Below are 12,549 nucleotides of genomic sequence, written 5' to 3' on the forward strand. Positions count from 1 at the left end.
ACAGCCTCCAAAAAAATAAAAACGGTTGCTATTTAAGTCCCATGAAAAAAAAAGTGTGACCTACCTGGACTATTAATAAGTGACTCTGCGGCATCTGTTTATATAGAGAATAAATAGGTCAGTATTTTTCAGGAATTCTGACTTTTCGTAACTGAGGACAAAAATTTTAATTACATCCTTATAAATGTTTATTGATCTGATATAGGAAAAGTCCCTTTAAATAACACAGTACTAGGAGAACCAGATTAATCCATGGACCTAAAAGAAAGCTGTTCGGATGTTGGTTTGCTATGGCATTATGAGAAAAAGGCCAGACGTGAAGGGCACGCTTGGGATGATAAGACTTAAACTACTGATTTTGTAGCAGCCGAGTTTCGCTTCAGGAAGTTTTGGGGGTACCTCAGATTCAGTCATTCTCTAGAAGGTTGAACCTTGAGAATAACATGTGGCCTGAGAGGCTACTGTAACTGGTTTAGATGTGCCACACATAAGACACCACAAAACAAACAGATGGACAAATGAATGCACAACAAGACAATAGTTATAAATAGGTGCCTCGAATGAAAAGCCACAGGTAGCAGATGCTGACATACAATTGAGCTGCTTCTCACATGGGCAGCTCTAGGTGACACGTGCCCCTTCACATGATGGTGACTGAGTCTTTCAAATAACAGCAGGCGTTATGACTATTAGTGTACCAAAATACATCTCATTATCAAAAAGGGTTATTAATAGACATTCCAGAAGTGACTAAGTTAGTCTAGCTAATTATTCGCACATAAGTCCAAAGTATTTAAAAAAATTGTCACAAAGCAATTAAAATTTGCTATTTTAGTTCACTGATTTCCTTGGTGTTGTGATTGAGGAAAATGGTAGTAAAAATGGCCAAGTCTGCAGCCTCTGGTCAGGGACTATGCAAGTACTTTACAGAAGATAGCTTGAATCCGTCAGCACTCCCGCAAGGAAGCAATTAGTCTCCTAACTTTACAAATGAAATGGAGGCTCTGAGACTTTAAGCATTGCCCAGTGCAGTCTGAGCATTAGCACCAGTGCTGAGATCCAGACTTGGGTCTTTCTAGCTCTGAATTCTTCCTTAAACTTACCACATTGGCTGCCCCTTTGAATGAAAGATCTTTCAATAAGCTCCTTAAAAATTCCCATAATTCAACATGTTCTTTGCCCACATCTGTATTCAGTAAAGCACACATACCTTTGGTAATTCTTACTACCAAATTAGAAAATTAGGTTTTATCCTTAAAGACTAACAGTTTAAATGTTATATATTTAACCAAGTTAGAAGAGATACAGCAAAAATCAAATGCTTCATGTTTGAGGACCCTGTCTTGCCCCTGGCTGACTCTGAATTCTAGCAGGGTAATCTTGAAGCATTTTGGGACTGGCAGTGACCATCTGAAAAAGGAGAGACTACCTGAGCAGGTGACACCAGCATCCTCGTGGTGGCCGCAGTTGTGCTCCGCCCAGCCTGAGTGGGCGCACTGGCCCAGGTAGCGCTCCACCCCAGCACACTGCAGGTTGTCGAGGAGGATTTCTCCAGAGCCCGGGCCAAAGTGGGCCTTCCCAAGGGCGGACACGGCCCGGCCACACCCCAGCTGTCGGCACACGACCTCGGCTTCGTTCAGGTCCCACAGGTCGTCACACACGGTGCCCCAGGTGCCCTGGTGGAGGACCTCCACGCGTCCTGAGCACCGGCCGGAGCCGCCCACCAGCCTCAGCTCTGGCCAGTCCCCTGCAGAGAGAGACCTGGTGACCACTGCCCTCTGGGGACATTGCATATTTCCCATGAGCTGGTTGAGCTCCCCACCCCCGCACTACTATTATAGATGGAGAACTGGTTAATCTCATTAAATCATTGGGATTGTCAAAACAACATTTAACTTAAAACTCCCATTATTTGAGCAGCTACTGGGCCAGAGGGATGTGCCGACCTGTTTTGGCTAAATGCAGAAAAACGTTATAAGTAATTTGCACGGTGATTTGATTTTCAGGAAGTGTTTGTGTGTGTGTGTGTGTGTGTGTGTGTGTGTGTGTGTGTGTGTGTGTGTTCCTTCACCTTTATAATAACTCGAGAAGTTGAGCAGATGAGTACTGATATGCTGAGTTTATCTGGGTAGCAACTGACAGTTGGAGAAGCAAAATGATTCACCCCAAATCCCACATCTGGGAAGCAGCAGATCTGAACTCAAGTCTCCTGATTCCAAAGTTTACTGTTTTTCTTTTTCCCTCTGCTATCCTTCCTCGTTGTCTCTGGAATGGCTCTGACATTCTGCTCACCTTTTTAAAAGTCTATTAGTGATGCGGATGTGAGGTTAGCTAGGATAGGGACTGGCCATATCAAGGAAAGATAGAACCCCACCAGAAGGCACCTACATAGGGTTTGATGATTCTGAAAGGCTCTGGAAAAAAAAAAATCGATTTTGGTCACCCTGGGATGCTAGAGCCGAGAGTTCTCAATAGTTTTAAATGGCCCCCAAAAGTCTGGATAGAGTCATCTGGCCCATTTACAAATAGATGAATCACTTGCTGTTGGTCCAGTTTCTGCCCATGAGGCAGGTACAGATGCAGATACCAAGAGGAAAGGACACTTGGTAATGAATGGATGCCGTCCGGGGCTTACCTGGTCTTGCTGTTACCATCTTGGGTGTTGCTGTCGGGATTGCTATGGATACAAGAAAACGATCTTAGGTAAAAAGGGAAAACTTGAACAAATTAAAATTCTGAGATAATTCTCCATTAAATGCCAAGATTCTGACGAATTCATTCTCCCTATCATCTTTATAAGAAGTGACCTCTGAAATCAGACTCTCTTTACGTGGGAGTCTTCATATTTCTCAGGTGTATGGGATCTAACAGAAATAATGTTCTCTTTTTCTGCCTCGTCACTGAAAAATAGGACAATTAGATTGTGCCCTTCTATGATAAAATGCATTCACAATCAGTGTCCTTCTGGAGAAAACAGCCATTTCTTTTGCATGCTTCTATGTCTTTTTGTTGTCGTCGTCAACTTTCTCTAAAGTTGGAGTTTCCGATTAGGTAGGTGTGTTTCATCGGTTTTGATAAAAACAAGGTATTAGAGAATAAAATTGACAATTACCGATTAGCAGGGATCCAAGTGTTGACACATGTAACTCGGTTCTACTGTGAATGGGCATCATACTTGTGCAAGTGTGTGGACAGAATATGTCAGCCACAGGAGATTTATACAGGCAATTAGGAAGGGTCCGTGAAAGAGATCAAACTATGACAATAAAAGCACCAGGAGTGGGGACAGGGGAAGAAACACAAACAGGGAATGAAGGTTAAGTAACAACAGTAAGTGTGACTCACTGATTGGACGTGGGGTCTGTGACATTGGCTCTGTAAATACAAAGAAACCATCGTCAACAACTGTTCAGTGTCAATTACAGTGACTTTCCCTGGCCCGCTTTGTGACATAGAGCATCTCCACCGTTTTATGGCACGTCCCCACGCTTGCTCAGTGAGTTACCCTGGTGCTTGCTAAAAAGTACAGAAAACTGTTCTGAACAGCATCTTAGCCAAGGTGGATGCTAGAACTTTCCATGAGCTCAGCCTCCTTTCTCTTAGTGATAAGTAGTGCAGGACCCATCCCTGGGTGACCTTGGGACGCTTATCAAAACTTTTAAGCCTCAGTCTCCTCATCTGTAAAGGGGAAAAACCATAGGTTTGTGTGAGAATTAAAGGAGATAGCACATATAAAGTGCTTAAAATGTTGCCTGACATAAAACAGGCATTCCACGAAGGTAAGCTGTTACTGTGATCACTGCTGTTGCCATGACCTGACCTTGGATGCACTGTGCTTCATCCGAAACCCTTGGCTTAGCTTCTGTCTGCCTTCTCACCCCGCAGCTTCTACACCCCATCTCTGTGCTCACACGGCCCTCGCCGGCTGTGCCCTATTTCTCTACTCACAGCCTAACTAGGTTTAAAGACAAATCTAAGGTTGTTTCCCATATTTCCTTAAAACTTTTTTTTGTAGCTTACATTGGTCTCTCTCTTTCGTAATGCCTTTTGTTGACATGCAGGCACACATTAATTTAGTATGTTTCGTTCGTTTGCCTTAATTTACTATATTTCATTTGTCCTCTTATGTTTGCATTGACTTCCTCTATTTCGTGCATGAGCCTCTTCGGCTGGTACCACACCCGTCTAGTACTAGGTGGTAATCCACACAACGAACTCAGGAGGTGAGGTTCTCTTACTATCCTTATTATATGGAGAAGGGATTGAGGCCCAGAAAGGTCAAGTGTCTCGCCCAAGGTCCCAGAGCAGCAATGGGACTATAGCTGTTTCTCAGGCAGATTAGTTCAGTGCCAAGCTCTTGCTCTTAAGCACCATCCTTACCTTTGGCTGCAGAATAATAATAAGCGATGAAGTTTTTCCCGGTGTTGTTGAAGCTTCGGAAGTACTTGACGGTCATCGAGCTGGAGGAGGACTCGTAGATGAGGTAGGAACCGGAGCAGGTCTTCCCCAGGGACTTTGCCGAGGATGGAGGGCCATCCAGAATTTCCAAATATTCATTGGTGCAGTTCAGGCTGGGGAAGGAGACACTGATGGGTGCCTCTCCTCACCAGCAGACCTTAGACGTATGCTGTGAGGCAGACCCTTTATTTTATTACTGTAAAGAGGCTGTGGACGGATTAAAAGCTTGTCATTCATTCAAACGAGTATGGATTCCTTTTATTTTACCGTTTCCCCCTAAGAGTCATTGTCTTGAGGGAATGGGATTTTAACTGGAAGAGGAAAGGGGAGGCTGAGGTATTAGGTGCACCCCTGCTGAGGCCTGAAACCGCAGGGTACCTCGAAGCCTAGGGCCAAGGGCAGCACCAGGCAAACCAAGGCGATTGATCTTCTGGGTGGAAGTTGGCAGAGGCTGCTCGGGCTGCCAGTAGAACATGGCTCCAGGTTCCAAACAGCCCATTTATAAGCTTTTGACAGACAACCTGCCTAGAAGGAAGTGCGATGTCAATTCTACCCAGCTTGCTTTGTGGAAGTCATGATTTTGTGAGTATATGCACTGCCAAAGTGAGCACGTCATCTGATTTTGTTGGTTGGTGTTCTCCATTGTGAAGTTCTGTCTACTTGTGCTAGCATCAGAAAACCATTTCCAGACCTCGTCCCAATGAACCATCCATTTCAAGTCATATTTTGATTAAGCAAAGTTTGAGAGTAATAAATAAAGTTGTTCCTGAGGGTTGATTTCTGTAAGACAGTCATCCATGAAGGACGCCAACTTTCACAATCTATAACATTAAAACCTAGAATTTCTTGATTTACTAGGTCTAGGGTTTTCTGGAACCTACATCTTTAACCAGCAGGCTGAAATACATACACACTCTATCTCAATCTCAACCTCTCTCTTTCTCTAAAGACACACACACACACACACACACACTCACACATATCTATGCAAAGCATCTAAAGTGAATTTGATTTTAATAAAACATTCATGGAAGCACACAAAAATCAATCATATTTCAAGGTCCCAGAATAGCAATGGGACTAACTGGAAACCAAAAATTAAGAGCACAGCATCATTTATAATCACACCAACCAAAAAGAAACACCTACATATTAATTTAACAAAACATGTACAAGATTTGTACGCTAAAAATTACAAACAGCTATTACAAAAACTACTTTCGAATGCTAGCTAGGAGATGGGGAAACGGGATCTCTCAAACATTGCTGTTGGGAATGTAAACCAGTAGTCACTTTGGAAAATAGTTTGGCACAGTCTTAAGAAGCTAAATAAGAATTTACCATACAACCTGGCAATTTCACTCTTGATTATTAACCCAGAGAAATGAAAACTTCGGTTCACACAGAAACCTGTATATGAATGTTATTAAAGATTTACTTATAATAGAAAAGACTGGAAACAACTCAAATGTCCTTCGCTGGGGACATGATTAAACTCTGGTACCCATACGATGAAATACTACTCAGCAATAGAAAGGAACAAACTGTTGGTACATAACAGCCTAGATGAACCTCGACGGCATTACGCTGAGTGAAAAAATGTCAATCTTAAAAGGATACGGACTCTATGATCCCATAGATACAACACTCTCAAAATGGCAAAATTGTAGAGATGGAGAACAGATTAGTGACTGCCAGGGGGCAGGGAGGGGAGTGGTTTGTGAATATAAAGAGCGAAGAGGTAGTTCCTTTCGGGTAGTGGAATAGTTCTGTTTCTAGATTGTAGTGATGGTTACATGAATCTGTACGTAAGATAAAATTGCAGAGACTGCACACACACACACACACACACACTCAACACATATGGTGAAAAATGAATAAGGTCTGTAGCCTAGCTAATGGTATAGTACTAATGTCAGGTTTGTACTTTTGATATTGTGCTACCGTTATATTAAGATGCCACCAATGAGGGAAGCCAGGTGAAGGGTACCTGGGTCTCTGTGTGTTATTTTTGTAACTTTTTGTATGTCTATAATTATTTCGGAGTAAACACTTAAAGACATGAAGGACTCTTTTAGTTATGAGAATTGACCACGGAAATAAATGCTCGGAATTTTAAACTACCGTGTACTTACGTAACATACTTACGACTTACTCAAGATACGGAAATGCCAGCAGCACGTGATTGGATGCGTTCGCCCTGATTTCCCACACGCAGGTGATGTTATCATGCCTCGTGTTCTGCGGGGGTTTTCGAATCGCTCCAGATGTGTTAATGATGATGCCGCCACAGTGAGATTTTTCTAAAAGCAGAAAGATCGTTTAGAATTTTCATTTTTTCCGTTGGTTCAGTTCACTAATTTTGTAATTCACACATTTTTTTTTTCATTTTTTCCCCCGAAAGGGTTCATTGGTTGTTCCTTTGAGAGTATGTCTTAGGATGTATCAGAGGTATAAATTAGTCTAAAAACTCTTACAAACATAGGACATTAGGTCACGAAAGTGTCTGAATTTTTGAAGCATCTCTCACTTCTTTCGAGGATTCTACACTTGACATCAGCTTGCTGGGCAGAGCAGTTAGCTAGCATTAGCCAGAATCTTTCTCTCTGGTTACTTCTTAGTGGTGGGTTTTGTAGCTTTGATTTTTGTCAAGTTACCAGTAGGAATGAGTAAACAGCTTCATTTTCCCAATTAAAGCTGAGTCTACATGGAGCGTCTATATATGTTAAGATGACAATGTTCCACCTTCTCTCCATTGTCATTTATTAAAATTACAGTATTAAAAATCCTCTACTAAGTCCAAAGAAGTTGCCCTGAGTCATTCACTGCCTCCAACACTGGTATCGTTCTGTGTCTGCCTGTCTGTCCACCTATCCGTTTGCTTCTCCATCTGATTGTCTGTCTATCCATCTGTCCAACATTCAGTCCAAAATTAAAGGGGACACTGTGGCAAGGGCTTTCTCCATCAGGTTATCTGGCTGTGTAAGAATTGGACCTACACTCTCTTGTCTCTGGTCATCTTGCTGTCGCTCTTCCCTACAAAGACCAACTAGGCTTTCCAGGCATCAGTATTATTTTAGCCCTTTACCTCCAAATGGTGCTAAGAAAGTTCAATGGAACTTCTGGAAGCTGAGGATACAGGCGAGAGCAGAGGAAAAAATTAGAAAATGAAGAAGAGAAAATGGAGAAAGATAGAGATTGTCAGAGAGCAGGGAAAAGGCGTAGAAGAATAAAATGTGCTTGGTGGTGGAGGGCCTCTGGTAGGGCCCTGGCACGTTGCTGTGTTAATGGCTGCATGCCTGTCCCTCCCACGTGGGGTCCATGCTGGGAGACCAAGAAGGCTGGCATCACTAGATTATCTGGACTTCCTTCTTTGACTGAACAGAAATGGAATTAGAACCATACAATCGCTGGCCCTTGGTACTGGACTCTTCACTCAGAACACAGGTTCAGAGGGGTGACCGAGACAGAGCAGGAGTATTTTGCTCAATTTCCTTGAAGAATCACTTCAGGGCTCGAGCTACAAGGTGATGATCAGGACATCCATGGACACCAAATTCTCACCTATAGGGATTGTCTCTGCCATGGCAGCCAATGGGAGACCTGTCAAACACATAAAGGACTCGTGAATTTTCAGCTGGCACTGAGGTCCACACCTCTGTCTGCACATGAGACCCTGAGGGGCTTGCAACAGATACGCTGGTTGGGCCCCCAGAACTACCAAGTCAGTCCCTGGGGGTGAGGCCAGAGCACGTAGAGACGTTAATGTGCGGGAGAGAAGCAGCGCTGATCTAAATTCTTCCCAGACATTTATGCATTATTCTCTTGTCATACACACAAATGAAATATTTTTAAATTAGGGGGTTTAAGAAAATGAAAGACATGCAATTCTGGCTTCTGTAGCCAATTCTAGTGACCCAAGGGTCAGGGGTTCCAAGGCTTTGATGTAAGAATAGGAAGAAACACCAGTTCACGGATACCTTTGATCTGGAGCTGCTCGGAGATGGTGTCAGGACCTAAGGATGCTATGGATCCTCCTTTGTGTCCCCAACATATTTCCTACCAGTGACACTTGGCCCAAAATCTCCACTGGAGATTCTCTCCCGGGACCAATCTATTCCCACCTGCTAGAGATGGCAACCCAGGAGGGGGTATGTCTGAAGCTCTATGAGAACTTGCCCACTCAGCCTTGCTCATGACTCACTCCTTGACCAAGAGCTGGCTAAAGGCAGGGCAGCAAGGGACCAGGGTTTTTGATGAAGAAGAGAGGGTACTGGCATGGAAAATTCCAGGTGTTGGCATTGAGAGCGTATGGAAAAACCAACAGTGAGGGAAGCTCTGTGGGGCTGGGGCTGCACCAGGACAAAGGCACAGGCAAGGGAAGGGTGGGAATGGAATTGGGTCACCTTGACTTTGGCCAGGTCTGGCCCACCAGACATCTGCCCCTGGTCAGGAAATATCCTTAATTGACTCTCGTATCTTAACCACCCCCTTCCCATATCTCATTGCTATTCCCTTGTAACTCTCAAGATTTATGAACCAAAAGTGCTACACAGAAGCTTGAGAAATTTAGAATCTGCTTCCTGTGTGGCGTAGGAGGAGAGGTGGGAGATGAGCCTGGATTAGATGATCTCTAAGGTACTGTCCATCTCTCCATTGGACAATCAGGCGATTCCACATCTCTCAGCCATTCCACCAGCTTGGAGAATAGGAAACATCTAATTTCCAGCAGAACTTCTTCCCCAAGGTTTTGATAAACCACACCTACAAATGTCTCCTTCCCTACCTAGTGGTGTGGCTGTTGAGTGTTCAGCATCTGTAAGTATGAAAGATGAAAACATCTGCTGTGAGTGAATAATGTGTTGTTTCACTTTCAATAGTTATTTTTACACTGTTTTTTAAAAAGTACTCTCTTGGGAAGAGCCAAAGCCAGCTCTGCCTGGGCAGGGAGCTGGGGTTTACCTGAACAGATCACGCTGGCAACTTCCCCGTGCCCACAGTTATGGGAAAATCAGCCAACATGGGAGCAATCCCCCAGGCGCTGTCTATCTCCCCTGCAGTGCATACTATCCAGGAGGATCTTTCCAGAACCTTTACCAAAGTGGGCCTCAAGCGGGCTGAAGTGGCCCAGCTGCACCCCAGCTGCCTGCAGACAGTGTTTGCTTGTGACAGATCTCAAACTCCCTGTACAGCTCCCGTGGCTGCCCACCAGCCTTACGGGGACCCAGCCTCCCGAGGAGGAGCAGGGAGAGGGGCCAAGGGCGAGAGTCAATTCAGGAAAGCTCCCTCTGCCTGCTGATGGCTGTGCCATCTTCTGCCCAACCTAGCTTTCCTTGTTTTCCATGACTTTGCTACTCACACCCTTCACATTGCCATGAGAGGCCCCATGCTATTCCTCTAAGGAGCCTACGATGTCTTCCTTACCCGCACCCTGTTTTACAGCAGCTTGCATGCGGTAGATCGTTTGGACAAATGGCCCCAGTTCTCCTCTTTATATTCTGGTCCTTTACAATGTGACATTGCAACTCTTCCTGCCAAGAGGTTGGGCTTATTTTACTGCTCTTTGATTCTGGCCTGGCGGCCTCCGATTTGCATTGGCCAATAGAATGAGACAGAAGCACCCATGAGGAGCTGAGGCCTAAAGAGCTGCGACAGGTTACAAGTTGCTCCATGTACACTCTGGGACAAGCACATGAATAAGCTTGAGCTAGCCTGCCGGGTGATGAAAGATATGTGACCTTGTTTCTCCTGTCACCTAGATACCAGCCACAGAACTGTAAGACATGCGAGGGAGGCCATCCTAGGCCAGGCAGTCTTCAGTTTACCTGCCAGCTAACCACAGATGCATGAGTGAGCCCAGCCAGGATTAGCCAAAACCAGCCAAACCTACACCAGATCGGCAGAACTGCCCAGCTGACCCCTAGACCCGTGAGCAAAAATAAATAATCGATGTTGTTAGCCACTTTGTTTTGGGGTAGTTTTACATGGCAGTAGATAACTCATATACTTTTTCTATACCCCCTTCTTAGGTGACCTGTCCTACCCAAAGCCAGAAGGGGGCATGGGGCCAATGCCATGTACCCCATGACCGAGTCTGTCTGGTCAGCTTGACTGGACTGGAGTGTACATCTGACTCCACAGGAACCAAACCATGTGCTGAATTAGGCCAAATTCTCTGCTGGCTATTTGGAATTGGGAAGAGAACCGGAAGGTCATGTGGACTCAGGGTTTGATGCTGCCGTCTGAGGTAGCCATGATGAGTTGTGTGTGAGTGGGTAAGGGAGCAGAGAAGCTGCTCAGAATAATGGTTCATGGGAGGAAAAAAGAGGGAGAAAGGAGAGCCAGGTGCGAGAGAATAGCTCTAGGGTAGCTCAGTTCCCTTCTTGTTTGTACTCGCTTGAGTTCTCCCTGTAGTCTGGGGTGCAGAAGGAGCTCAATGGGACTTCTTTTATGGCACAGACAACTTTTGCCTTATGTTATGGCTTTCTGGCTTTCCGTGTGCAAGACTTGTCTCCTTGCTAAACTGCAAACATCCTGAGAAGTGAGATTATGGCTGGGTCACCTATGTACCCACCACATAACCTGGTTCAGTGCTTGGCACATGGTAGGCATTCAAGATAAAAAGCTATTAAGTAAATGAAGAAAAGAGAAGGACAGAGAGAGTAGATCTTAAAAGGGATTGCGCTGAATGAAATGGGTCAGATAGAGAAAGACAAATATCGCAGGATTTCGCATATATGTGGAATCTAAAGAACGAATCAGCAACGACGACAACGACAGAAGTGGAAATAAACTCATAGATACAGATTATATTTAGAGGGCTACTAGATGGGAGCGGGGTTGGGAGACGGCAAAAAAAAAAGACAAAGGGATTAAGAGGTACAAATGAATGGTTGCAGAAGAGACATGGAGATGTAGAGTGCAGCATGGGGAGGATGGTTAATAATGTTGTAATAAAGACGTAAGGGGGAAGAGGGTTACTAGATTTAGTGGGGTGATCACTTTGCAAGTTATATAGATCTCTGATCACTATGCTATACAACTGAAACTGGTATATTATTGTATGCCAACTATAAGTGGAAAAAAACTCATCTAATCGTACAATATAAATCCAAGCAACTAATTGTCTATTATAGTTCAATAAAGACAAAAAAAATTTTTAAGTTCTCATCACAAGAAAAAAATTGTGTCACTGTGTATGGGTGTGAATTAGGTTATTAGATTATTGTAGTGATCATTTCACAATATATACAATATATACAAATATCGAATCATTTACACCCAAATAAATAGAATGCTATAACGCTATTATACTTCAATTTAAAAAGTTTTAAAAAGCAAATACAAAGAAGAGAGCTTGGACATATACATTAAAAACGTTAACATAAACAATATAAAAAAGAAAGATACAGAGCGTGCATTCAAGCAACTGAAACTCACTGTGCCAACAATGGCATCTTTGGTGATCGCCATACCCCCAAGACTACAGCCATGGCCAGGAGCCATTTCACCAAGGATGCTCTCAGACCCTGGGGCAGGGACAATGTCTCTTCTCTGTTGTATCTGAATCTTTTGGTTGTATAGCTAGATTAAGGGAATGAGGGGGTCCAATGTTTTACTCCTGCCTTATCTGATCTCAGACTGGACCTAATGTGTAAAAAACCAAAATCCAATGCAAGGTTGAATATCCTGAAATATTACTCAGCCATGATCACAGCAAAAACCATCTTAAAGAGCCCCACTCTTCACTAATTATGTGTGGTTATTGGCCAGCCCTGTGTTCTAATTCAGAAAGCATGTAAATGTCTCCCATCCTGCAGCCCATAAGGAGCCTAATTGCCTGGTTTCTTCCTGCCTGGCACAATCTCTTTGCCCCCTCACCCTTCAGTTCTTGGTTTAGATGTTATTTCCTCCTGCCCTGACCCCTCAGATCTGGATACGGACCCTCTTCTGAGCACTCATGGCACTCTGTGCTCCCCCATCACTGTATTCACCACACTCTGTTGTAATAGACCCTTTCCAGTGGACTTAGCCTACATGGGGGTCTGCTTTATTTATTACTATATATATCCCAGTGATACTATATATTCT

At 44.0% G+C, this 12,549-nt stretch overlaps 1 protein-coding gene across 1 annotated transcript in view; it reads right to left on the bottom strand.

Annotated features, from left to right (window-relative positions):
• Positions 1 to 12,549, bottom strand: part of LOC120608892 (deleted in malignant brain tumors 1 protein-like) — a 77,621-nt gene that overhangs the window by 42,757 nt on the left and 22,315 nt on the right. The window contains exons 4-10 of the mRNA XM_039870888.1: positions 8,023 to 8,061; positions 6,614 to 6,761; positions 4,381 to 4,571; positions 3,346 to 3,375; positions 2,588 to 2,677; positions 1,359 to 1,771; positions 612 to 621 (exon numbers count right to left, since the gene is read on the bottom strand). Coding sequence (XP_039726822.1) covers positions 612 to 621; positions 1,359 to 1,771; positions 2,588 to 2,677; positions 3,346 to 3,375; positions 4,381 to 4,571; positions 6,614 to 6,761; positions 8,023 to 8,061 — 921 coding nt within the window. The remainder of the gene's footprint in view (positions 1 to 611; positions 622 to 1,358; positions 1,772 to 2,587; positions 2,678 to 3,345; positions 3,376 to 4,380; positions 4,572 to 6,613; positions 6,762 to 8,022; positions 8,062 to 12,549) is intronic.

This window comes from Pteropus medius, unplaced genomic scaffold, assembly GCF_902729225.1.
Source record: "Pteropus medius unplaced genomic scaffold, Ma_sr-lr_union100, whole genome shotgun sequence".
Classification (NCBI taxonomy): Eukaryota; Metazoa; Chordata; class Mammalia; order Chiroptera; family Pteropodidae; genus Pteropus; species Pteropus medius.